The sequence below is a fragment of the Physeter macrocephalus genome, chromosome 7 (genome assembly GCF_002837175.3).
Source record: "Physeter macrocephalus isolate SW-GA chromosome 7, ASM283717v5, whole genome shotgun sequence".
NCBI classification, from domain to species: domain Eukaryota; kingdom Metazoa; phylum Chordata; class Mammalia; order Artiodactyla; family Physeteridae; genus Physeter; species Physeter macrocephalus.
In genome coordinates, this window is record NC_041220.1 from 77143997 (window position 1) to 77171953 (window position 27957).

General features: G+C 44.8%; 1 protein-coding gene across 1 annotated transcript; it reads left to right on the plus strand.

Annotated features, from left to right (window-relative positions):
* Positions 1-535: 535 nt before the first annotated feature.
* Positions 536-27944, plus strand: BEND4 (BEN domain containing 4). The gene is made up of 5 exons (XM_007125178.1): positions 536-1019; positions 8406-8972; positions 19275-19366; positions 23865-24105; positions 27727-27944. Exons 1-5 carry the CDS (start codon positions 536-538, stop codon positions 27942-27944), a joined length of 1602 nt encoding a protein of 533 aa, XP_007125240.1.
* Positions 27945-27957: the final 13 nt, after the last annotated feature.

Genomic DNA, 27957 nt, shown 5'->3' on the forward strand with positions numbered 1-27957 from the left:
GTCAAGCAGGCGGCGCCAAGAGCTCTTTCCTAAAACTGAATCCCGCCCACAGCAGCAGGAGCCTCAAGTGCAAGTCTGGGGCTCCGAAGTCTCGTCCCGGCCGGAACCTCGCGCTGTTACCAGGGGACCCTGCGGGTCCCGGCTCATTCCTCCCCTTCCCCCGTCGGAGGCGCACACCCGGCTGGGCGACCACGCGGGCGGCAGCGGCAGCGCCAGGCCCCGCCCCCGCCCCCATTATCATTAGCAGATATAACCCTAAACACTTGCTCTTTACCTCCTTTCTCCCTCCAGGCATTGGTGAGGCAGCCTGTCAATCAGCGCTCGGGCGGCAGCCCCCCGCGCAGGGGCTCGGCGATGCCAGCCTTCGCGACAGGCGGCAGTGGCGGCGGCGGCGACGGCGGTCACGGCACAGACAGCCACCCTTCCACACGCGCGCACTCGGGCAGAGCCGGCGGGCGGGCGGCAGAGGCACCCTCGGAGCCCGGCGCCGGGCGCGGAGGGGGTGTGCGAGCCGGGACCTGCCCAGAGGCGCAGAATGGAGGAGGAGATGCAGCCGGCGGAAGAGGGGCCCAGCGTCCCCAAAATCTACAAGCAGCGCGGGCCCTACAGCGTCCTCAAGACATTCCCCAGCAAGAGACCGGCGCTGGCCAAGCGCTACGAGCGACCCACCCTGGTAGAGCTGCCGCACGTGCGGCCGCCCCCGCCGGCCTTCGCGCCGCAAGCCGCGGTCTCCATCAGCAGCAGCGAGCCGCCGCCGCCACCGCAGCAGTTCCAGGCGCAGAGCTCTTACCCACCCGGGCCCGGCCGGGCCGCCGCCGCCGCCTCGTCGTCGTCTCCGTCCTGCACGCCCGCCGTGTCCCAGGGCCACCTGAGGACCCCAGCGCCGCCGCTCGCGGCCCCCGCCGCGTCGTCGTCCTCATCTTTCGCCGCCGTCGTCAGGTACGGCTCGGGCCCGGCGGCAGCCGCCGCGGGCAGCAGCAGCGCGGGCGGCAACGGCGCCAGCCTGGAGCTCAGCGCAGGTACCAACTCTCGGGAGCAACTTTCCGTCCCGCCACGGGCGGGGGGGAGGGGTGGGACCCGGGAAGGAGAAACCGGGGACCGAAGACAGCCTCCCGCGCGCCGAGCCCGGCGGGGGCGGGGTGGGTGGGAGGGGAGAGCGGGAGGCGCCCAGAGCCGGCTGAGGGAGCATCGGGGCGTCCGAGCGCACCCCGAGGCCTCTACGCGCCGGCAGCAACTTCTGGAGGTTCACCGCCGCCGCGTCCGGGGCTTCCGATGGCGTGCGCGCCTCTTAACAGGTGGCTCCGCCGCTCGCGTCCCGCTCGGCGCCCGGGGAGCGCGGCACGGGCGTTCGGCGGGGCGGGGGCGGCGTGGGGGCGGGACACCGTGGGGTGACAGCGGCGGCGGCGCGGGGAGAAGCGGGCGCTACTCTGGCGGTTCTCGGGGACGCCCTCCCTTTCCCCTCCGCTGCTTCACTTTCTCCTTCTGCTTCTTCCCTTTATCTGCTTCTCTCCTCCATTTGTTCTTCCTTCTCTTTTTCTCTTCTCATTTGCCCTCTGGTCCTCTTTTTCTCGCTCACTCTGTCGCGGTCACGCGGCTGGCCGTAGGGCTGCTTTCCTGCTTTTTCCGGGCGAGCGCGCGCTGTCTCTGCCTCTCCCTGCCCCCCTTTCCCCGGCCACCCCAGAGTCCCCGCCGGTGTGTGCAGGACGCGGGGCTCCTCTGCAGCAGCCACGCGGGTGGAACTGGCGCTCGCCCCGGCGGCCGCGACTTCAGGAACGGAGACCTCCCGCCCCTCCCCCCAGCCCCGGGAACCCCGGGCGCTCTGGGCCCCGCCGGGTGGGCGCTGCTGCACCGCGGGATCCCGGGCCCCGCAGAAATGACTGCCTTTCGGGGAGCACCCACCCCAGGGTACGCGACTCCTGAGAAAAGCCGGCTTTCCAGCCCGGCGGCGGGGAGGGCGACGGGCTGGTGGAGAGGGCACAGCCTGGGGCCTGCGCCCAAGTGTGCTCTCTGCTATCCGAGGACGCGCAGCCCCGTGTATCCCGCCGCTCAGAAAGAAAAGTTCCTGCTCAGGCCTTTTACGGCACTTTGGAGCCCCCCAAATCCTGCATATCAGTGAATCCACGGCTTTCTTTTTTCCTAATGAAAATAGGAGCATTGTCTTGAAATGCGTTATAGATGCCTAAGCTCATGTTCTGTTGTTTGTCAATATTTTGACACAAGAAGGATTGGTTTTGAGAAAGAAAATCTGATTACAGGTTATAGTGAAGACTTGCTCTGTCACATCCCTCACTGGCTGGGAGATGTTGGCGAGGTTTTTTTGGGATGTCCTTATTGTTCGTGAGGTGTGTTTTTTTTTCCTGTATTTTAATTCCGCTGTGCTTTTAGGTTCATTGTGAGGCTAGCCTACTTTCACTTTCCTCATTTTTCTTGTGTTTTCCCCCCTTCTTAGTGAGGTTTGTGTGCTTTCTGGGCTTGGGGTCTGGTTTTCTTATATACTACTTCTTGTTCACTCCTTGTTTATTTCCCGGCTCTGCTTTATCTTCCTTTATCTTTACATTGTTCAGAAGTTTGGGTCCTTTTTCCACATTCTATATTTTGCTTACTTCTTTGCACAGCCTCAGTGCCACCATGTTCATTGGGGTTTTCCCCCTCTATCTGCCCAGTTCAGTCTTTAATCTCATCCTGCTTTCTCCTTTCAGTCTTTGCTGTCTTTCTTTCTGTCTTTTACTTTTTAAAATACAGTATAAATCTGCCCCCTTTCATTTCCATTTTCATCCATAGTTTTAACCTTGCTTTTTCCTGCTATTTTTCCTGTATTTCTTTTTTCTGCACCAGTCACTTGCTATCCTTTCCATGGTGCCTTCTACTCTGGCAGTTTCCCCACTCTTTTATCCATAAGGAGTTTTTGTTGTTGTTGTTTCCTTCTTACCTTGTTCTGAATGTCCTCTTTCAGTGTTTCTTCTAACGTCCTGTTTAGTTTGTCTTTGTCCCCAGGTGGAAATCATATCACTGAATCGAAAGGAGTGGAAAGGGGCTTTTTGATGTCCCTCCAACTCCCTATGTTTTTTATTTTCAGTGCTGCTGCTGCTTTTTTTTTTTTTTTTTAAGAGAGGTCATAGAGAGGTAGGCTAGATAGCCCCAAGAACAGGATGCCATGTGCTTGTTTGAAAGATGGGAATTGAATGGTAGGTTTCTGCCATGTAGTGAGGAGAATGGTCAGGGGCAAAAAAAAAAAAAAGACCATAGTACTAGACATCATGAATTGTGGTCATACAATTAATCATTGGGGGACAAAGCCATCTCTTAACAGGCACAGTGATGTGAGTGGCCATCAGAGGGACAGTCACCTGAAGAGCTGATTGGCTCTTTGAGGAACTAGTGGTTCCACTTTGAACCAATAAGCATGTGTGTACAGACAGCCATCCTAGCACACTGGGTGGGGTAGGGGTAGGGGTAGTGATTTGCTTGTTGCACCCTCACAACAGTGGTATTGCAGGGTCTCAGGCCACCTCGTAAACTGAAAATAGTCAAAATGTCGATGAGATGAAATGAGTCAAGGATGGAAGAGAGATAACTGAGTGTCCAGAGAAAATGCAGTGAAAAGATGAAAGGGTTGAAGTGAACCTTATTTGCCATTAAGGGCCATAGACCATTGAGAGGAGAAATACATGATTAAAATAGATTTTTCAACATTCTTATAAAATCTCCTGAAGAGTATAATTTTCCTTAAAAGCGGTAATATGCCATGGTTCTAAAAGCATATTTTTCCTCTGTGGGAGGCTTAGAGTTAAAACCCACGTAGATCTTGATATGCAGCCTAAATTTGGCATCAGGAAATGGGAAATTGCATCTTTAAGCAGAGTACAATCAAAAATGAATTACAATAAATCCTATATAATTGCATAGGTCATTCTCTTTAATGAGATTTTATTAACCTGACTGTCAAGCTTTTGAGTCAGGCAGATATTTTATCTTCTTCAACTGATAAAAGTGTCAGCTATAAACCACCATATAAATATTCATAAATCTACACATCTGTGGCAGCCTATCAGCATCATTCTTTTGGACATTAAAAGCATTCTAATTACTTTCTGTCTAGCAGAGCTGAAATGCTGCCTGTTATAGTATGTGCTTGGCAGGCATGATTGCTTTTGTTTGCCATCACAAATAGCAGCATCCTATTTTATATACCGATGGTCCAGAAAATATTCAGGGATTGACTGAGCAGGATGAATATTAGGAAGCACCATCTGGTTTTGATAGCACCGAGTATATTAACTCATCTGTTAATTTTTGACACATCATTGATTTATTTATTTAGAAAAATTGCATCCTGTTTTGCTGTGTTGATATTTGCCATTAGGGAAAAAAAATTGGATGGCATTTTTTTGAAAGACATACAGTAGTTCATTGATTTAAGACAGGGGTGATGCTTCCAAAGATGCTTTCATTTTCTAACTTCTATTTTCTAATGCCACGAAGTCCTCTCCTAAACAGAAGTTATATTAATGTTTTAAGGAAATTATCTATTTTGAACTAGTTGCAAATCCTTTGATAGATGTAATATATGGATACATGGTAGTATAGGTCACAGAAATTTTTTTTCTGCTTCTGCATTTTTAATATTAATATATTTCACCCTTTGTGGGCTAAAATCAAAAGATTACCACTAATCTTGACTACTGTGATCTCCTTCATAGAAACAGAATACTCCTGGGGATCTGCTGTGATGGGCAAATTCCATTCAAGGCTTTACTTACAAAGAAGGATGTTAAAGTAGGGAGCCTGTGTTTCATTGCTGGGTTCCCATCCCTCTTCTTCACTTATCAGATTTAGGATGGATTAAACCACTTAAATTCTGAGGAATTTCTAGAAATGAATTTTTTAATTACAAAAATAACATGGGTTCGGATTCTGGAATCAGACTAGGCACAATTTGCAACATGATATTAGATCCCGACAGATTGCACAATAAAGCAAAATAAATTAGAGAGATGTGGTCATTTTAGAGTGCTTTGTGATTGTGATTTATTAACATTTTATGGTGTTTAATTTTAAAGAAGTTAGGGATAAACTAGGTTGTTTTAAAGCCTCTCTATAAACTGTTGACTTTGTACTTCCTTGCCATCACTTGACTGGAACATTCTGTGCCTGGGGGCGGGGGGGGGGGGAGAGTTTAAAAATTTCAAAATACGTGTCCACACTTTGCTCAGTTAAGAATCGTGGGGCTTCCCTGGTGGCGCAGTGGTTGAGGGCCCGCCTGCCGATGCAGGGGACACAGGTTCGTGCCCCAGTCCGGGAAGATCCCACATGCCGCGGAGCGGCTGAGCCCGTGAGCCATGGCCGCTGAGCCTGCGCGTCCGGAGTCTGTGCTCCGCAACGGGAGAGGCCACAACAGTGAGAGGGCCGCGTACCACAAAAAAACGTACCACAAAAAAAAAAAAAAGAATCGTGGATCAGTGGCCATTCAATCCTGTTCATTTGAAAACAGAACTTTTCTCCATTTCTTATCAATAATGGGCATCGCACAGTACTTGTGTTCTAATTATATGCTGTATGGAAAGCTGAAGCATTGCTGGCTGCAATATGTGTCAAGTGTAAAGATTTGCCATTTTCCACCAAGTATAATAGTAATATTTTTCATCATACTCTTCAATGTATTGACATAAAATACTATTCAAATATAAGGTAGTGAAAAGAAGAGAATTCAGCTTTAGGGATACAGTTGGCATTTTTACATATATCAGTTCTGAGAACAAATTCAGAATGAAGCATTTGAAAAAACTGCAGGCAAGAACAGTTTTATGATTGTAACTATTCTCTGATATTCTGAGTGCACTTTAATACATTATCTTCATAATGTAGTATATTACATAATGATTTTTTTCTCAGCATATTACGAGTTTATCCTTCAGTTAAGAAAACAAATCATGCTTGTCTCTACATCAGATTTTTTTTCCCTTAAAATCTATACCCTAACGTGATTTATCAATATGATTAAAACAACTGAGCTCCTTAGGACATTGGACAAATACATTCGAGCAGTTCTTTCTAGGCAATTCTGTTTTAGCCTTTCCTTTCATATTTTGTTCCTTTCATCAAGGTTATGTTATAGGTGTATAGGCTGTAAATCAATTGGGACTATTCTGATTAAAATGCAAACAGTAAATACAACTTTAGATCTAGAATGGGATTATAGGATTAAATGAATGAAAACTGCTAGTGTGCTAGAATTGAGAATCCCCAATCAATATCATCCTTTGATTTTACTAATAAAAGAACAAAAAGCCAGGAGTAAAGAAATGAGAATGCAGCATCTTAAACCCCCCCACTTGTATGGTTCAACTGTTTACTTTGTTTATTCGGTTTGGGTCATTGTAAGATAGAATACCCAACTATTTGAAGTCTTTCTCCATTAAGTTTTGGTTCAAATCATGAGCTCAGTTCTTCCTTTCCACCTGGTTGGGGGCAGAGTCATCATCACTTCCAGTGTTCGGTGTGCGAAATACCCTTCCCATATCCATATCCCTATTTTTCCAAGGCAGTAAGCCGACTTTATCTTGGCTGCTACTTCAGCCAAGTTCCCAGCCCATCAATCAGTTCTAGCCTAAAACTATACCTGGCATCTAGCTCTTTCTTTAGTACTCAAAATAATTGTGTAAAAAATAGGCCTATGCGTAATATTTGTGGGATTCAGGGTAAGGGTACAAATGCTGTAAACTAAGATACTCTATTTGTTTGTAAGAGTCCCCACATGTATTCAGTAAATATTTCTTGAGATTCTGTGCTGGCCCTCAAACCCCAGTCCACTCATGGAATATACAGTCTATAAATCTCTCCTGAACCGAAAAGAACTGGCCTCTGTGTTCTGACTTGTCATTTTTCCTGAGAGATTTAAGAATGGGAGCATTTTGTAGATTTGGGAGATATGAGAGATGCTTCCTATATGCTCTGGGCTTGATGTATATTCTTATTAAATAAGTGAAATAGGAGACTTGTACCCCCTTCCCCTGATATCTTAGTTACTTCAAGAATAGTAAGAAAAAACAAAGTAGAGGATGAAGTACCACCTGGAGGCTTCTGAAGGTTGGTTTCGTCGGTCACCATCCTGGGTTTTCTAGAGAAATCAATTTCTTAATCACAACTATTCTAGTTTGTTGTCCCCATAGAAGCCCTCAAGCATCTCACCACTTTTCACTTTTCAAGGTTTTTTTGTCCCTCAGAAAAAAATACAGCTAGTCAACATTTCCAGAGACAGCACGTGACTAGTTACATTTCTATCATAAACAATGGATATCGGCATCTAGAATCTACAATATTTTGTTTGCTGCCATTATTCCGCGTAGGGTGTGAGAGGAAATGAAAGGTACCCTGATAGCTCTATGTAAGCCCTAAAAAAGTTCTCTGTCTCTCTCTGTGGGTATTTATTGATATAAATAGCGCGTTCTGGGTGGTGGTCCAGAAAGAAGACAATGTTCTTGTGACGTTTACATTTAGGGTGAATTTTCAAGCCCCTTAGATTGACAACATTAAATCACATTTTCATGACATTGGGTTTTTTCTTTCTTTCTTTTTGTTTTCTGTTTGCCTTTTGCTTTCCACTGTTTGACAGTTAATACGTTTTAGAATACATTTGTGGAAACTAACTGGCACTCTCGGCACATACCATTTAAGAGATTTGGTGGGAGAAGCCCTGAGAAGAGGCACTATTGCTTTTCAGATGATGCTGCTATAGATCAAGCTAAACATTGGCCTTGACAAGAAATCTAAGTTAGCAGATAAAGTAAAAGAATGGTGAACACAGATGTCGGATGACACAGTCTTGCTTCGGGGCTCCTCATCATTTGCCTTGTAGGCCCACTCTTTGTTTTACCTTAGACGTTTAGTGAGCTCTTCAAAAAGACTTATCGTTCTTCTCCATTTTGCATCTGGGAGCAACGTACTCTCAGCAGGGATTGTATCAGCTGATTAATAACAAGGGCATGAGGGCACTCCAGAAATAGACGTAATGATTGCTGTAAGCCCTCCTGTCAATGAGGAGTTGAGTCTGCAGGGCTGGCTCGATTCATTAGAGTGAGGATATTAATGAAGCCAAAGGTGTTAGTTCAGACCTGTGCAGGCCAGTTAATGCTGCGGAGAGGGAGTCTCTATCCGGTGCCCCAGTCTCGCAGTCCAGCCATGTCCCAGAGTCAAGTTAGGGGTAGCTCATCAGGCACCCCAGCAGTCACAGAGCAGCAGGAAGCTATGCATCCTATTAGAAGTGGATTCACCATGTCACCTGTGTGTGTAGCAGAGAGTAGAAGTCCATGTTTTTGACATTTTTTAATGTTAAACTCTAGATCAAGGACCTTACTTGTCCCTTGTCTTGGCTGTCAGTCTCTGATGTGTCTTCTTTTGTATTTCAGAGAGTCGTATGATCTTGGACGCCTTTGCTCAACAATGCAGCCGAGTCCTTAGCCTCTTAAATTGTGGAGGAAAGCTTCTGGACTCCAGCCATTCTCAATCCATGATTTCTTGCGTAAAGCAGGAAGGCTCAAGTTACACTGAAAGACAGGAGCAGTGCCCTGTTGGCAAAGGGGTCCACAGTCAGACCTCAGACAATGTAGACATAGAGATGCAATATATGCAAAGGAAACAACAGACTTCTGCCTTCTTGAGGGTTTTCACTGACTCCCTACAAAATTACCTGCTCTCCGGGAGCTTTCCGACTGCAAACACCTCCTCAGTCAGTGAGTATGGCCACCTGGCGGATGTGGATCCTCTAGCAACGTCCCCCGTGCACACATTAGGTGGCTGGGCCTCCCCAGCGACATCCGAATCCCACGGTCACCCATCCTCTTCTACGCTGCCTGAGGAAGAAGAAGAGGAGGAAGAGGAGGGCTACTGTCCTCGATGCCAAGAGCTGGAGCAGGAGGTGATTTCACTGCAACAAGAAAATGAAGAGCTCAGAAGAAAGTTAGAGAGCATCCCAGGTACCCTGCCCTGTTACTTGCAAGCCACCTGCAACTCATTCCTTTCCACTGTCCCATCTGCATGTATGTATGCGTGCGTGCATGTATGTGTGGCTTTTTGTTATTGTTTGGGCCGGCGATGTAGAAAAGTTAGAAAAACAGGCATGCGCAGTTTTAGCCTGCCAGTGCCAAACGGAAATTTCAAGATGAGCCACTAGCCTTGTCCTGTGTTTAAGCCACAGTCTTCTGGGGTATAGGCCCGAAAACTACGGTCCAATTAAAAGATGTCTCCACTGATACAAAAGTGATTCCTAGATGTAGTGCAGTGAGATTGAAATAGGCCAGGTGCTGTGAGCTTGAATATTCTTCAAAAAGTGACCCTGTTCCTTTAAAATGGCTTTTGTATTTTTAAAGACTTTGATATCTGTGTTTTATTAGTCCATGATAGAAATTTAAATGAAATGATATCTACAGAGGCAGGGCTCAGAGAACAAATGGTCTCTTCTATTCCAGTAATTTCTCCCCTTTCTTGTTAAGTTTCAACAGGCATGGTCTCTTTTTAGCATGCAAACTCCCCCTTAAAGTTAATGTGCAACTGTAAGCTAAAAGGAATAGCTCAAAGACAGACCAGTTATTAAGCTGGTCGCAAACTAGTTGTGCTCCTGGCTAAACATGAGGCATTTTACCGCCTCACAGAGACTCTAGATCTTCAGAGTAGTAAAGTCATCTTTATGGCAAGATCTTCTCTGGGTTGCAAAGCCATTTATTTCCCTAATTGGAAAGCTCCTGATTTTGCCTATATCTTTGAGGTCATTCCTGCATGTCTGTGGCTTTTTTTTTTTTTTTTTTCTGTACGCGGGCCTCTCACTGCTGTGGCCTCTCCAGTTGCGGAGCACAGGCTCCGGACGCACAGCTCAGCGGCCATGGCTCACGGGCCCAGCCGCTCCGCGGCACGCGGGATCCTCCCGGATCGGGGCACGAACCCGTGTACCCTGCATCAACAGGCGGACTCTCAACCACTGCGCCACCAGGGAAGCCCAGAAATTATGTTCTTTTCCTAACCCAATTTGGCAGCTGATGTAAAAAGAAGGAAGTGTTGAAGAAAGTTACCCATTTGCTTATTAGAATTGCTAAATCAGAAATTTATTTTCCTTCTGTCCTTTCATTTAAGAGAATTGCCCAAATAGAGCTGAGGTTTGGCTCAGAATGTTTTGGAATTAGATTGACTGCAGTTATGGGAGAGAAGCAAGAGGTGAAGTAAATCCATTCTCTGTTGTTACATTTGAGCCCTGGGATTAGATGCAGAGTCTTGGCGTTTTCCCTGCCAGGCAGGATCTGACTTCAGCAGAGAGACTGGCAGGACCCAGAAGAATGCAGTGGAACCAGAGCGCTACTGGTTTCTCCAAGTCAAAGATATATGGGTGCAGCTAACACACTGGGATTTTACAACTTTCACAGTTTCATAAATTATGTTAACTATTGGTTTTACCCCCAAAAGGGTATGTTGCATCTTACTCCCCAATCCTCCTCTTTCATTAGGGGAGAACATAGTGTCCTGGAGATGAGCCAACTGCAGATCCTTACATCAGCCATTCAGAACTGTGGGGAAGAGTTTCAGAGTGCAAGGACAGGTGACACAAATGTCCAGAGTATTATTGCCTAATTCCTAATCGTAAATATTTGGTGAACCGTCTATCCTTGGTAAACTTACCAAGCAAATTTGGGGTTCACTCCACCTCTTGTTTCCTAAATCTGTACAGATGAAATGTCTGTGTCAGGGATAACTCATTGCTGGCCTGCCACTAATCATTGTCCTTCTCTGCTTCCCAGAAAGACGAAAATGCTGCAATTTCTTGAGTCCCTTGATGGTCAGACATTGAATGACAGTTGTTGAAATTAGGCTAATGATCACCACTGTTACTGTAAACATTCCACCACTGTTACTATAAAGAGTCCCCTCCATGAACTTGAACCAGTTCTACGTGGAGAGCTATGATTGCTTTAAATAATCCATACTGAAATTCAACTATATAGATGAAAATCAGTTTGTCAATTATGAATAGAAAAAAAATTGTGTGAAATGCAGGAAAGAGTAGCTATTTATGATTACTTAACTCTTGGATTCATTACCTAGGGATACCTTAGTATTGGGCGTCATGTTGAAAGTGCCCCTCGAGATGAAAGACTTGAATCAAAGAGAGACATAACTGCGCTCTTGCCCTCCTCACCTCCCAACCTCCATCTATGGCTAAACAACAAACCAGACTGTAGGTGATCACCCAAGAATCCACTTTGGCGTTCTACGAGCTATGCCTTTGGTGTGGGCAGGGCCGGGGGGAATCTGTTACTTTTATCCATATGAAGAAAAGTACAGCAATAATACTCTGGTTTCGCACATAAAAAGAATATTTTGCAAGCAGTAACTTTCCTGTGAGGTTTGGGATCGATTTTCCCTAAGCAGTATCCGTGCTTCCCAGTGATCCCAGTAGGCCTCTGTTATCCTAGAGGCCGTACATGTCCATGGAAGGACCTGGGGCTTTCTTCCTGTAGAATCTGCCCGTGTGTTGTAGGATCACTCTTCTTACAGCCAAGCAGGATGGATGAGTACAAAGGGGAGAGGAGCGTGCAGCAGTTAGCAGAGGAAATAAGGTGAACAGGGTGATGGGGGCATCTGCAGTGGGTCAGTTCGGGGGCAGTGTTCCTCAGGCGCTTCCCTCTCTCTCCAGAGTCAGGCTGTTGAGCAGCTCTGAGATTCCAGTTTCTTTCTTTTTTTTTTTTTTTCCCTGAAATAAAGCGTTTATACCTGGGAGCAGTTCTTGAACTGAGAGTTCAAAAGAAATGAGCCTATTAGTCTACAGGAAAAAATGCTTTCACTTGGGCAGCTGTAAAAGGGGGAAAGGAAAGTGATAGCCCTCACCGAAAGGAAAGAGACTGGGGAGGGATATTCTTTCTGGCACCACCCGAGAGGGCCTTTGTTTATTGTATTATTTGTGAAACATTCAACAAAGTCTTATTGATTATCAACTACATGCAGACAAGGGGCTTCTAGAAAGTGCTGTCTAACTTACTTTCCAGAGTTACCTGCAGATATAGGCAATTAAATATTTTATCCCAGGAAATAGCATTAGCACATTTTCTTTTGCATTAGATTACCACACTAGAAAATAGAAAGTCTGTTTAAAAGTTTAAATTTTTTAAAAGAAAGTGAAAATAGGTTAAAAGAAAAAAAAGTCACAAAAGGAAGACATTTGGATCAGGAATACAAAGAGCTGAGAGGTTATTAAAAGAAGAATGGTGATGGGCAAACTTCTCTATGGAGAAGATGTCAGGTTTAGAGTAGTCACATTTATTTAGAAAGCTTACAGTCAGCACTGGGTGAAGAGAACTCATAAGGGAGGGTGGATATAAAATACCATATTTCATCTAATTTAAGCCCCCATTGAATGTAAGACACACCAATACTTTATGTTCCACTAAGAAAGAAGAAAAAACACTGCAAATCGTAATTGCACATTATGATTATCTTTGAACACCAAGTTCAGAGATTTAAAAATATGATAAAATGTGGGTGTTAGAAATATAAAATACTGTATGGTAATTAAAAAATCACTTCCACACTACTATATATAAAATAGATAATCAGCGAGGACCTACTGTATAGCACAGGGAACTGTACTCAATATTTTGTAATAAGCTATAAGGGAAAAGAATCTGAAAAAGAATATATATATATATATATATATATATATAAACTGAATCACAGTGCTGTACACCTGAAACTAAGACAACATTGTAAATCAACTATACTTCAATAAAATTTAAAAAATAATAACTTCCAAAGTAAAATAATTATGACACATTAAAAATACCTTGGGGGCTTCCCTGGTGGCGCAGTGGTTGAGAGTCCGCCTGCCGATGCAGGGGAGCCGGGTTCGCGCCCCGGTCTGGGGGGAATCCCACGTGCCGCGGAGCGACTGGGCCCGTGAGCCATGGCCGCTGGGCCTGCGTGTCCGGAGCCTGTGCTCCGCAACGGGAGAGGCCACGGCAGGGGGAGGCCCGCATACCACAAAAACAAACAAACAAAAAAAAAAAACCTTGAAGTTTTCGAAGTGCCAAATATAGAGAAGATATACTTATTGTTGATATTAGTAAAGAACTTTCTACTTTCTAAAAAGTACGTTTATGATCATCTCAAGTTATCTTCATAACTCCAAACAAAAATTAATATTCCCATTTTACAGACAAAGAGATTGCAACCTGGACAGGTAAAGTCTGTGGCAGACCTCAGGTTTGAATTGAAGCCTCTTGACTCCAGAGCTAGTTTATTACCCTCTTCCACCTTCAAAGTGTAGTCGATTCTCGTTATTCGCAATCGTTCTATTCTGTAAAGTCAGTGTGAGCACTGAATCAGCAAGGCATTACTCTGAGGGGAAATACAGACCTCAGTTCCTGAGAGCCTCTGGTCGCAACATTTTCGTCAGCCAATCACAAAACCTCGTTTTAAGTATGTTTTTGTATAACGAGCCGTTATTTAATATATAGTATTAGTTGGTTAACATTGAATTCACAGCCAGCAACGCTGTGACTCACTCCTGAACAAAGCTTATCTAACACGCCTTTTCCCCTTGAAGCACATCACAGCCTTGCGCTCAGGAACACTTAGACACCACTTCAACTCTCCGTTTGGGGCTCCTTTTAAACAGTGAAATCACCAAGAAGAAAAAGCACAAAAACGCAAAAACCATGGCACTAAACAGAACATGAAAAGAACCCTCGTTATCGTACGAGGGCTGAAACGAGCAGGCCAAGTGTTACCTTGTTCAACCTCAGCTGGGGGTGTGTGATTCCAGAAATTCAGATTTCTCAGTGACCAGCCAAAGTCCGCAGTGACCGCAAGAGCACCCCAAATACAGATTTGACCATTACAAATACATTATAGCGAGTAGACAAATTTGCAGATCCAGAACCTGCAAATAATGAGGATCAACTGTACTAACTCAGGAGGCTACAAACGAGAGAATTAACCCTGGATTACATACAAAGTGCTGATCCTAAGTAAGGATATTCTATGTACAAAGATTTTAAAAAGATAAAGATTTTAAAAAGATAAATCATAAGTCAGAACACACAACATTTATCCACTGTTTGCCATCTTACATGGGCACACCGTGCCTTGTGCCTCAAAACAGTTAAAACAGTAACCTCAAAGATCACTGATCACAGATCACCGTAACAAATATAATAATAATGAAAAAGTCTGAGATACGCAAGAATTACCAAAATGACACAGAGACACAAAGTGAGTGAATGCTGTTGGAACAATGGTGCTGATAGACTTTCGGTGCAGGGTTGCCACAAACCCTCAATCTGTAAGAAACACAATATCTGGGCTTCCCTGGTGGTGCAGTGATTGAGGGGCCGCCTGCCGATGCAGGGGACGCAGGTTCGTGCCCCAGTCCGGGAAGATCCCACATGCCGCGGAGCGGCTGGGCCCGTGAGCCATGGCCGCTGAGCCTGCGCGTCCGGAGCCTGTGCTCCGCAACGGGAGAGGCCACAACAGTGAGAGGCCCGCGTACCGCAAAAAAAAAAGATAAATCAGTGTCCGTTTGCGGGTAACTAGTTTTGTAAGAACAAAAAGCCCTTGGAGCAAGTGCAGGGTCACAGTGCTAGTGCTCTCCCGTGCTCGTGCCACCCTCCCGCCCACGTGTCCAGAAGTGCCTCTGGGAGAAGGCTCAGGTCGACTCTGGTCCCGAGAAACACATTGCTCATACTTAATGTGCATGTCCTCAGGAGAATGAATGTTCTGAGTAAAAAACTAGAGCAAGTGATAGGAACAGAGAGCAATAAAGGATTGAGTTCTTTTACTCAGAATTTGGTAAAAGTCAGCACAACTGCTGGCGGTAGCTGTGAGACTGAGGGACACAGAACAGCGTGGGCTGAAGAAAATGGCCCTGGAGTCAAACCTGGGTTTGGATTTCTGCTCCTGTCACTTGCTATCTGTGGTTTTAGGCAACTTACTTAACCATTCTGAGCCTCGGTTTCCCCTTTCTGTAAGATGAGGTTAATAATACTGGAATGCTGGAAGTATCAAGTTCATTAAGTAGCAACCGAGTGCCTGCTAGGTGTTCCAGGAAGCACTCAACAAAGAGCAACCTTAAGAAACAGAGAGGGACATGGTCCTGTGCCTGATCATACAGAAATCGTAAGTGGTTTTCTCAGATTGTTGGTGGCAGTCTTACCTTGTCAAGAGGTCAGCATTCAGTTAGTTACCCAGGTTGGGAGCCTCAGTTCCATCCATAACCATCTCTCTCCCTCCTTGATGTCAGCCTCCTCTCCTCTGGATTCCACCTCGTACATACCCACCGGTGTGGGGTCCTCCTTCCTCTCCCCACGGCTTTCGTCCAGGCCCGGCTCACCATATGGACTCTTGTGATAGCCACTCAACTCCCCCAGATGCCAGGCTCTGCCAACTGAAAAGGCCCACGTCACCCACTGCTGAAAAGCCTCTGTTGGCCCATGGAGTAAATTCCAGCCCCCTCAGTGTGGCATGTGACATTCTTCACTGCCTGAGTCTTCCTGTTCATTTTTGGAGACTCGACCTTCAGTTCCCACCATACACTGAGTGTTCCAACCCCTCTGGACAATTTGTGATTCCTAGCCGCCGTGCACTTGCTTCTGGTCTTCCCTTAACTCCTGCTGTCCTTCCAACATACCCTCCTTTTCCCCACTCGAGAAACTCCTACTCATCCATCAGTACCCAGGTCAGGTGACACCCCTCCAGAACAAACCCCTCCCCCAGTTCCCAGGCAGAATTAACCACTTGCTGTAGTACATCATGCTTGCTTCTGTTGAAGTCTGTATCAGGGCCAGTTTTTGCTCTCTGTGTGTCTGTCTCCCGTGGGGTCTTGATACGAGGAGAGGCAGGCCGTGTAAGGTCCTTGAGGACAGAGACTAAGTCACAGTCATCCTCATAACCCCGATTCCCAGCCCAGTGTCAGGCACGTTCTGTTGTAGCAGCTACACATGTCAGTTAAATTAAACAGAGACAGGACATTGTGATAATCAAGAGAATTACCATGCGTCTGTAGGCTGAGTAACACTTAAAGCTCATTGTTTATTTCTAGACATTTACAATTGAGGAACTTATACTTTACGGAGATGATATGAATAGGACACTTGAAATAAGCACACAGACGGCATGGTCATCAGAGAACAGTAAATAATTTCAGTCTCCCTATAAAGTTGTATGTGGTATACTTTGAGGTAAATGTTTTGAGTCTTTAAAAAACAACTATATAGCAAAGCAGATTAAATAATGCTTGAGGAACAAGAAGAGAAACTGATCAAGATGTTAATGCAGAGCTTCCCTGGTGGCGCAGTGGTTGAGAGTCCGCCTGCTGATGCAGGGGACACGGGTTCGTGCCCCGGTCCGGGAGGATCCCATATGCCGCGGAGCGGCTGGGCCCGTGAGCCATGGCCGCTGAGCCTGCGCGTCCGGAGCCTGTGCTCCGCAACGGGAGAGGCCACAACAGTGAGAGGCCCGTGTACCGCAAAAAAAATAAATAAATAAAGATGTTAATGCAGTGATCTGCCAGGAAAATTAGGTACTCGAGACCCAAGCACCCTTAATATGGGCAAAAACAGAATCAGAGCAGTTCTCCTTGGAAGGCCCTTACTTAAGAGTCCCTCAGATAATACAGCCGCCAACTGTGCAGAGTCAGTTCAGTAGCTAAATGTGAGCCTTGTCTTCGGTCTTCCTCGCCTTCAGCCTGTGCCCAGATACCACCCACAGGACCCACTTGCCTTCAGGAGAGCCTTACAGCCAGTAAAGGCACATGAAATTCCACTTTCTTCCAGCGCGTGTGCATCAGCCGGCCTTGCTCAGGGCTTAGCACTGCTGCCTAAATACTGGGGGTGTAGAGATGGGAGAGTCGTCCTCCAAGCCCTTCCAGGGCTATACAGGCAACACTGAAGGTCATATATAGCAAAGGAAGGGGAGATAACAGTCATGTAGACATTCTTCAAACAACTTTTAAGTAGCTATAATCCATGCCCACTGTAGAAATTTTTTTAAACTGGTTTTTACAAGGATGATAAAGGATAAAGGTAATAATAACTGCCCTAATTCTGCTACCAAAATATAATCATTTTTAATTATTAACACTTTGGTTTATTTCTTTCCAATCTCTTCTCTGTGTACATAATTATTTTTAACATGGTTGAGGTCACACTGAATATTCAGTTTTGTAAGCGTTTTTGTGCTTCACTTAAACACTTTTTCCCTAAACATATGTAAAATATGGACAAAGTATCAGAAGTTTCATTCAAATCTTAGTCAGTCAGTGAGTATTTACAAATTTTACTAAAACTTCCAAACTAAATTCAGAGTAATACCTCTCACATGTCACTTGGAAAAGCAGTGACATATACACAGTTGGATTGCTGCTACCAAGATCCTTCTTTTCAGCAATGTGTAGAAGGGACTCATACACAGAAGTTAAATGGGGTCCCAAAGGCCACACAGTTAATGAAAAGCCAGAACTCAACAGCAAACTTGTTTCCTGTCTCCGTTAGCTTCTCAAGTCTTCTGCTTTTTTCCTGTAATCCCTGCCCATTGCCAGAAGATTCATTCTCACTCACTGTGGCATCAGCAAAGTGGGTTAGACTGTTTGTTTGTGGAACTCTAGTAATGTGGGAAATTATTGTTTGTCATTCAGTTAACTTGCTCAAACTTTTTGGTGAACATTGCATACCCTAGCAGAAATGGTGTGATTTAGAAAGTGAATTTTCTAGCTCTCAGTGACTCAAAGTCTCTACTCAGCCATACCCAGGGTGAAAGTGTCTGTCGGAACATAGAACTGTTGGCCAGTAAGTGCGCCCCTTAAAAGGAACTTGGGCAAGGTCTGGCAGAATTATAAATAAAACACAGGGTTTAGTTACATCAGGGTGGGCTGTAAAGTGGATTAGTCTTTTAATAGGATGATGAAATTAGAGGTACTTGACAGGTTTTATTAAACTTTGGTTTAATAAAAGTCCTACTTCAAACTGATACACACGTGCCTTCTTTTTGTTGAAGGCACAATCTTGTGGTTGTCCCGAAAATGCTTCTTTAATTTGAGGAATATATTCAAATGACTATACAAGAGTGACCTATGACACAGGTCTGTAAGACACAAATCTATAAGGATGTTATTTAAGAAAATATTTTTTGGCAAGAAGAAAAATTTCCTAACCTACTTCTACTTCTTATCATTCAAATTCTTCAAAAGGATGTTGATGTAGTTTTTGATTTATGTTGCAATGTGATGTCACCTGAAAAACCCAGAGCTATTAGCAGGGGATAAAGATAATTTCAGTTTGCTCTCTTAAAAAAAAAGTGCTGAGAAAAATGAAGCAGAGAAAGCTCAGTGGTGATACTTTAAAATTAGGGTTTAGGTTAAATATTTATTATTTTCTTCAATGTGACAAAAACATCTTAAGAAAACACACAGCCAAGACAGATAATGGCAATAATTCGTATCAGTTAGGTTATTTACTAAGTTACCGAGACCTTTAAAAGCAATCAGTTAATACTCTGGAAAGGGCTCTAATATAAATCTTAAAATATAAGAATTATTTATGCAATGGTATAAAAAAATGTCAGACTCTATGTTGGGTTAACATCTGTTCAGTTTTATTGTGATTATTCAGTGATTCTGTAAGACTGTGCCTCACAAAATATAGTGCAACAGTTAATGAAATACATAATAACCGAATCTGAATTGGACCAGATCAGGTGAGTTTCTGGAGAGGGGAGAAGTGAGACACTTACTGGAAAAAGTACGTGGTCAGGTGTGTCTGTGTCAGAAAGCAGGTCTAAAGTGCATGGCTTACTGCTTTACTGAAGAACTAGGAATGAATGACACTACAAATGAGCATTATATCATTGATCAAAAACCAGTGAAACATTAGTTTTCAGTACTTTAATTTTAAAAAGTACCATCGGGTGCTAATGTTACAACTTGAGTCAAAGAAGACATGTCTCTTCTGTGATTTGTTCAGTGTGATATCATTATTATTAACCCAAATTCATCTTAGAGTAGGTTTGACTTGAAAGTTTTCAGTGAGCTGTGCTGAACCTAAAAATTCTCCCCGAACCATAGCATCTGTTCTATATTTACAAACTGAAATAACTACAGATGTCAAATGAGAGAAGATTCTATTTCCTTTAGAAAATGAGTCTTTTTTTTTAGAAGTTTCATCAGAAATCTTTAAACCTTAAAGCTTTTTATCTTCCCAGCACAAAATAGCTAATGTGCAATTGTGGCAATTTCTTCTACCCAGTGCCCTGCCAGACCGTTTTAGACTACCTGAAGACGGTGCTTCAGCACTACAACCAGCTTGTGATCCCACAGCCAGCCGACCAGCCGGCCGAGGTAGGTCTCATTCCATTTGGAATTTCCTTAAGATGAAGCATCTTGGTAGTTTACCCATGTATGTATATATAGAAGAACAGATTGGCTAGCAAAATACATGTTTGACTCTGAGGTTTATGGGTGAGTATATATCCTGTGGAGAAAGATCATGCATCATGAAGATTCAACTCTGTACTCTGAGGGGGAGAAAAAGAAATAGTTTAAATCCTGTGGGAAAGTCTCCCCCCATTCTTTTGGCACAGAGAACCCACCTGTCGTTCCCTCAGGCAGAGCCAGTGTTTGTTCCAAGTCTTCCCACCCTGAAAATCAGCCCTCCTTTGATTCTCCCTCCGTCCCTCAATGATTATCTTTTCCTTCTCCTTCCATCACCTGAAGCATCCTATCGGCACCTTCATCCTACACCACGACACATCCCGCTCCTTGAAGGTTGGGCCCAGGTCTCGTCCCCATTGGCATCCCCAGTGCGTGTCATCGAAGGCATTTGCTGAATGGGGACCTCATTCTTCTCGGTGATCAAACACTCGAAAGACTGGTGTATATTCATTGCTCCACTCTCAGTTCTCATTTGCCCTCCCCTGCCTCCGTAATCCGGCTCCACCTCCACGACTCAGCGAATGGTCTGCAAGAGCCCCCCAGCCTGCTACTCTCCCAGCTGTCCAGTCCAGGGGCCCATTGTCCAGCCCTCGTCATCCGCAGGGCCTCACCCCTCCTCCAGGTGCTCCCTTTCTCTGGGCCTTTGTGTCAGGACTCTCTTGTGGTTCCCAGTCCCTTTCTTATTAAGTTTTAAGGAGTTTTCCAACCGCCGTTCTCTGGACTTTGATCTTTCATCTCTCCACTGCCTTTCTCTGCTCAGTTATGCTCTCTCTGAACATCAACCATGTGTGGGTTAACGAGTTCCAAATCTAGATCTAGACCCCAGTCCCCAGGACTCGACTCCAGACCATTGTGTCCTACTGCCTGACCAGTGGAACTCACGATGCCTCCTCTGAATACCCATCGTTACTCCTGTTTCCTCTTCAATAAAAGCAGCACCAACCCTGGGCAGAAACTTTCGAGGCGTCACAGACTTCCTCTTCCTCATTCCTGACAGTCATGTTGAATAGTCTCTTCTCTCTAGTTCATTCTCAGTCACATTTCACCTGGGCTGTTGCAGTAGATTCTTTCTTCTCCGTGCTCCACACTGGAAAGTTGTTTTTCTAAAATACAGATCCAAAATAAATGTCACATGCTTAAAATCCTTTGCTCCCTAAAATAGGGTCCACATTTTTTTTTTTTTTTTTTGTGGTACGCGGGCCTCTCACTGTTGTGGCCTCTCCCGTTGCGGAGCACAGGCTCTGGACGCGCAGGCTCAGTGACCATGGCTCACGGGCCCAGCCGCTCCGCGGCATGTGGGATCCTCCCGGACCGGGGCACGAACCCGTGTCCCCTGCATCGGCAGGCGGACTCTCAACCACTGCGCCACCAGGGAAGCCCCGGGTCCACATTTTTTTTTATTTTTTTTTAACCAACTCCTCTTTTAAACCCAAAGTCTTTCCAATCAGTTTCTTTTCTTTTCTTTTTTTAAAAATTTATTTATTTTATTTGGTTGCACCGGGTCTTAGCTGTGGCAGGTGGGCTCCTTAGTTGTAGCTTGTGGGTTCCTTAGTTGCAGCATGCATGTGGGATCTAGTTCCCTGACCAGGGATCGAACCCAGGCCCACTGCATTGGGAGCTTGGAGTCCTACCCCCTGCGCCACCAGGGAAGTCCCGGGTCCACATTTTTTAACTTGACGTTTCTATTATACAAAAAGCACATCTGAAAAGCCCACTTCTTCCAGAAGCTCTTCCTGATTCCCATACCCCTCTGTGCTCAGAGAGCACATTGTTCATGAGACTAAATCAGAACTTACTTAAAAGTTAATATATACCTCTGTCTTCCATCTGGATATGACTCTATGAAGACATTAAATAAGTGCTGTTCAAATTGGTTTGTTCGAAGGGACTTGACAATAGGTCAGAGTTGGTATAGGTCACCAATACCCTTTTGGTGGCTCATATGAAGAGAATTCTATAAAAATAAGGGAAATATCTACATTTCCTCCAGATAGGACTATTTAAACCTTTATTACCCATCATCATTATTATTACTATATTATTTTTATTGTCATTTCAGGCAAATGAGGATCTTCTCAGTAGTATTATTTAATCACATTTGATTTCTATTAGCTGTGATGAAACAGCATGGGTAACCTCATCCACAACACAGAACAGTCTGAGTTGTTTGGGGCTATAAATGACTTTCTCTCTTACTCCCTTCCTTCCTTCCTTCCTTCCTTCCTTCCTTCCTTCCTTCCTTCCTTCCTTCCTTCCTTCCTTCCTTCCTTCCTCCCTTCCTTCCTTCCTTCCTTCCTTCCTTCCTTCCTTCCTTCCTTCCTTCCTTCCTTCCTTCCTTCCTTCCTTCCTTCCTTCCTTCCTTCCTTCCTTCCTTCCTTCCTTCCTTCCTCCCTTCCTCCCTTCCTCCCTTCCTCCCTTCCTTCCTCCCTTCCTCCCTTCCTCCCTTCCTGCCTTCCTTCCTCTCTCCCTCCTTCCCTTTCTTTCTTTCTTGAAAATGACCTCCAAATGGTATTTCTACATTTTGGAAGAGCTGTTGAGCTCTTCTGTAGGAGTGGATGCTTTCAAGCTTGGAGAGGGCACCTTCCCTGGATTGCCAGCTCTCTCATCTCAAGTACATCCCATCCTGAAATAGCCTCAGCTCTTGTTTTAGGGGCAACTCTGAATTTGGGGACAGGGTTCCCAGCTGTGCCTTTTGACTTGTGAGACTTTGGGAGAGGATTTAACCTTCTTGGCCAAACAGCCACGGGCAGCCTGGCTTTGCCAGATGAGCTCACACACCCGAGGGAAAGCTGTTTTTAAAACGTACAGCGTTAGATAAATAAAAGGTTTGAAAACTAGCTGCACAGTCTCCTTTTGTAAGGCTGACAAGCGTACTTACAATGATCAAGAGGATAATTTCAAATTAAGGATGGTGGAAGGCCTCTGTCCTCAGTAGCCCTTTTTAATGGCGTCACTCCAGTTGTCCCTCCATCTCTCCCCTCCTGCCGTGAAACAGCAGCCTGGGCTAAAGGACCCTTCGGATATTCTGGGCTCCTGCCCATCTTTTGATCATACATAGCACGCAGAGCCAAGGGTTGGTTTATGCTCCCGAGTACTCGTATTTTAAACCCATGATAATTTCGTTCTTCCCATGTTATAGATGGGGAAGCTTTGGTCCAACAAGTGAAAGTAATTTGCTCAAGAAACAACAAATAAAACCCAGAACCAAGATTTAGTTCAAACCCAGGCTGACTCTAAATTCAAACCACAAACCACCTCCCTCAGCTGCTTCCCTTAAAAAGGACACAAAGTCACACTCCTGCTATTTCAAGGGAGTATGAACGCTGCGGTGATGAGTTTCCATGGGTGTAGTTCAGTCACAGTTTCACGGCCATACCTGCTGCCTCTTTCTTTCCTGTTGGCTCCTATACCATTTGCCCTTCTCAGAGCTTAACTGAACAGGGCACTTTTTTAAATTAAAACCTATCAGTTCCAAATAGTGCCAAATTTATAACCTGTAGTAAATTTGCAGAGTTGTAAAACTGAGTTTCCCTTCTTTATTTTGTACACCTTAATTACTGGGGAAGAAGTACATTAAAACTGAGATCATGGGTTAATTAATTTGTCCTGGACTGTAGAATTTTATGGACAACCAGAACTAAAATAATGGTTGTGTAGGGGCAATTGACTAAACATGGCTTATAAATGTTACAGAAATTCCTGTAATTAGTCCCACTGCAACTATTTAGCCTGGGAATTTTATAGCAGACATAAAATATGAAGGTGAAAAGTAAGAAAAATTTTGAGTTGACATAGTGGCATTTGCAGAAGCTGTAATTTGAGGAAACTTGTTTTGCATTATTATTAGTGATTATTTTTTTCTGTTTCCACAATTCCCCCTCTTTAAAATTCACTTTTTAATGTTTCCACTGAAATACAATGGCTATCAGATATTAGGTGCATGAAACACAAAAAAATACCTTATGGAAGTAGCCCACCAGCATCATTTCTAAAAGTACTTAACCGCCAACCAAAGGATGAAGAGACCTGTTTGATCACACTCTTCAAAGTCATTTTTGCATATTTTAATAGATTGAAAAGGAAAGTTACAGGTTATATTTAAATAGTGTTCCCTGTCATTGGATCTTGACACATTTTAACCTACCTGTTAAAATGCAAGTTATAAATAGCTCCTCTTTCAAAGGTGTTCATTATACCTCATTGGCTCTTGTTACAGAAAATGCAAATGTAATTTGAAAAGTGCCCGTTCTGAGTGTGAGCAATTACTTGTGCTCTTCAGTACCTGGTTCATTGTCAGTATAGCCACTTGGTTAAAAAGCATGTTTGCCTTTGAAATGGAGATCGCCTGGGCTGCTGGCTGGCTGGCCGGCTACGTAGGTAATGAGAAAATATTTCGCTTTTCCAGGGAAGCAAGCAGCTGTTGAACAACTATCCTGTCTACATAACGAGCAAACAGTGGGACGAGGCTGTAAATTCTTCAAAGAAAGACGGGAGGCGGCTCCTTCGATACCTCATCAGATTTGTTTTCACAACCGATGAGCTTAAGTACTCATGCGGCCTTGGGAAAAGGAAAAGGTCAGTGCAGTCAGGAGAGACAGGTCCTGAAAGACGCCCTCTGGATCCAGTTAAAGTAACATGCCTCCGAGGTACTGCATCCTTCCACTCAGTGTCCATCTGTGATCTCATTTCACCGCATTGGCTGTGGCTCCCCCGTGCAAGTGTTCAGCCTTTACTGTATTTTGGTTTTTTTCCGCTGAGACGTTATAGGCTTCATGTGGCCCATCTCCTTGGTATCAAGAAGTTCTTTAAAAATTCTTCGTTTGCTTTAGCACTTAATGGCACATAAGCACTGCATAGCACCTCATGTTTCACGCTTTAAGTTCAGATTTTCTTTGCTGCCCGGGAAGGCAACCTCCAGCAAAACTGGAGCACTGGGGAAAGCACAGAGGAAAAGAAGCCAAGGAACCTCAAAAATTTTCCCAATTTCATTTGCAGCCTATGACGCCCTCCCCCAATCTAGCTAGCTACCTTCTCAAGAATACTTGCCCCAACTCCTTAAATTTATTTAGAATTAATTTTCCTTAGGCCTAAAGTATTTCTCGCCCACTCAGATTTTATTCTGTTCGGGTTTTTTTAAAGTTTCTGTATTAAAAAATACTACTCAGATAATACCATTTCCTCAGCATTAACAGCTGATTACTTTGTAGCTGATCCGCACTATGGATAGGCCAGGCAGAGGGTAAGGGGGTGCGTACGGTTGATTCAGTGGGTGCAAATAAATAAACACAGACAAGTGGAAACATTATAGTGCCAACAAAAGCGCATTCACACCTGAAAAATCCACATCAAATAGCTCAACTATTAACCTATACAGTTCAAGAGTGATTTTATTGGTTGAAAAGACAGTAATGATTTACTCTGGACAGGGATTGAAATATTTCCTGGTGAAGAAATCACAGTGAAAAAACCTTATCACCGATCAGGCCGTAGTCGTCAGAAGGGACACTCACTCCTGCACCCTCTGGGCCTGCCCACAGTGACTGTCGGCGTGCCTAAGGGACCTGGGTAGTATTTGTCAGTAGCGGAGATTCCCCAGGCCCGCCCTGCACTTCTGATTCAGCGGGTCTGGCGTGAAGGCAGGGGAGGCACGCATTACTGCACCTCACGACCACCCCAGGTGATTGATGCTGGTGGCCTAGACTTGAGAAAACCACCTAGAATGAAAACACCAGTATTAACTCAGCGCAGGTGTGCTGAAGCACCCCCTGTTGGCCAGTCTGAAAACTCTACTTACTCAGAGTGACTGGGTGGTGGAAATTTCCAGGGGCTGTCTCAGCAAACTAGCCATAGTTTCCTTTATTCCCCAGCATTATCAGAGCAGACAGAGGCAGCAGAGGCAGTGGTGAGCTTGGGGGCTGTCCTGAGAGCCCGCCCCGCGAGTACTCTGGAAGGTGCCCTGAGGCTTACAAGGGAATCAGGATAAGGGGCCCCACTAAGGTATCCCTTTCCAGAAATCCTTGTTAAACAATTTATATATTAACAAGCAAGTCAGTGAAACTGAGGGATTAATATACATCTCAAAGCACTAGTGTCAATGCTGCGGGACCCGTGACACCGATGCAGCCCAGGCTGCCTGACCAGAATGTGCACTCTCCAGCAGGGAGAGCTGGGCAGGACCCACAGGCTTCCACCCGCCCATGGGTGGAGAATGCATAGGCAAGAACTGCTGATTGTGTCAGGGGCAGCTGGTTAGAGCATTTATGTCTGTCCCAAAGGCTGAAATCCTGGGGCCTTCCTGTGACCTAAATGGGATTCCCTTCCTGCAGGTTTATGCTTGCTGACTCCCAGGGGGGACATCCTTGTGGTCAGCAAGATTAGAATGGCCAAGGAAGCCTCAGACAGTTGGACACTTGAGGAATGGAAAGCAGGGTGCTTCGGGGAATGAAATCAAATTCTAGGCTGGCCTTTCCCCAGGGTGGTTTGACCCTGGAAGGAAGGGGCCTCAATGATGTGAGGATGCTTCATATCCGTGTAACAGAATGAGCTCTACTTTTAGCCTGTAGTAGTCTGGCACAACGTTAGGGAATGTCCTGTTGCAGCAGTGGGTACTGAGGAGGGGGAGGAGGTGGGAGGTGTCACAGAGCAGCACATTCTTAGAGTGGCAGGGCTGCAGCATCCTCAGCAATTAGCCTTGATTTCCTCTCATGGATACTTTGAGTCTTTCATTTCTTTGTGTTCATATGAGAGCGGGGAATCTGGATAGAGATAAACTACTTAAACAGTTATTGAATACTTACTGAACACTTGAGATAGGGAACTTGAGGAAGACAGAGAGGAATAGAAAACAGAATGCCTGAATTCTGGAGTTGACAGCCTGGCTGGAGATGATTTGAGGACATAATGAATAGATGTAAATGCAAGGAAAATAATAGGGAGAGGACTAGATAGTTGAGCACTAGTGGTCCCAGAATACCGCCTTTCTCTCTGCTCAGCATTATAATGACCATGACCTAGGTTTGAAAAGCATCCTTCGGTGTTTCCTAGGCCTGTACCCCAGCATAAGCCATCTGGTTCCTGACAGTTTTGCAGGGCGAGGAGCTGAATAAACACAGTTGTTTCCCCAAGGAAGGCCACTAGGTCTGGGACTTAGGCGAGGTGAACGAGTCTCTAACCTCAGGCATGGAGTTGAAGGGGATGCCCCTGCGTCTCTGCTAAGATGGGCACAGTTCAGTTCATGGGATTTTTCTGGTCCAAGTACTTAAAAGCATCAGCTTCCATGGGCAAATAGGGTCGGGATTTCACAAATAAATTTCAGACAAATCCAGTCCTGCAACCAGAACCATTGTCTTGTAGAGGGAGCAGTGCTGGCGAAGAAACGGTGTGTAAATGGCAGTCACCTTGAACTTTCAGTCAGCTGTGAAAAAAAACACAGTTTGACTTAGAACTTTTTCCAGAATGCTCATTTCAGTAGAACTTTTTCCAGAATGCTCATGTCACTTTACAGATGTCCATATTAAAATAGCTGTGTAGGAACTATACATGTCCCCTGACTCCCTGAGAAAATAGAGGAAGGGTTAATATGAGCTCAACCCAAGGGAGGCCGAGTTTGTTTCATTGGAGTCTGAGCTACTTTTTGTATATTCTTTCTTCCAGGCACGCTAATTGCTTTCTGGTGATATTAAATATTTAGAGGAAAAGTCATCTAAAAAATATTTGTCAGTACACTTATAGATATCACAATTAGAGAAATAAAGTATAGCCTATAGTAACATCTTAAGAATGTGAAACCTCTTCTGAACCAAAACTTAGGCAATTTCTTGCTCATTGAGATTTTATTTTTTTGCACTTAATCTACAAATCAGTAGCTGGTTAAAGAACACCATCTAATGATATTTGCTGTGCTTCTGGGGATAGTTAACATTCTAAAAATGTGAGCATGTTAACAACAGGGTTTTGAAATGTACTCTTAACTTTTTTTACCAAGCATGGTGCATACCACGCCTCGCAAATCAAATTTACCTTTCATAGCAATCGTGCCTTAGAGGGATCACTCGCACTCATGTAATTTTTACTTTTGCACCTGAGTAGGAAATGTGTATGGCGTAAGTTGGGTCTAATAAGTGACATCGTCATGGCATTACATTGGATGTCCCATAAAGCTTTTCTTATAGAGCTTCTGTTAAAGTTTAAGCAGCCTTCCTATCATTCGCTGCAAAAACCAGCTGTTTTTCTCTCTCTTTCTTTTACTGTTGTGTGTATTCCCACAGAATTCATTAGGATGCACTGTACCTCCAACCCCGACTGGTGGATGCCCTCGGAGGAGCAGATAAACAAAGTGTTCAGTGACGCTGTGGGTCACGCTCGGCAGGGGCGGGCAGTGGGGACTTTCCTGCACAACGGAGGCTCATTTTATGAAGGGATCGATCACCAGGCTTCCCAGGATGAAGTCTTCAGTAAAAATTCCCAGGATGGGTCTGGTGATTAGTGGACAAAATCTT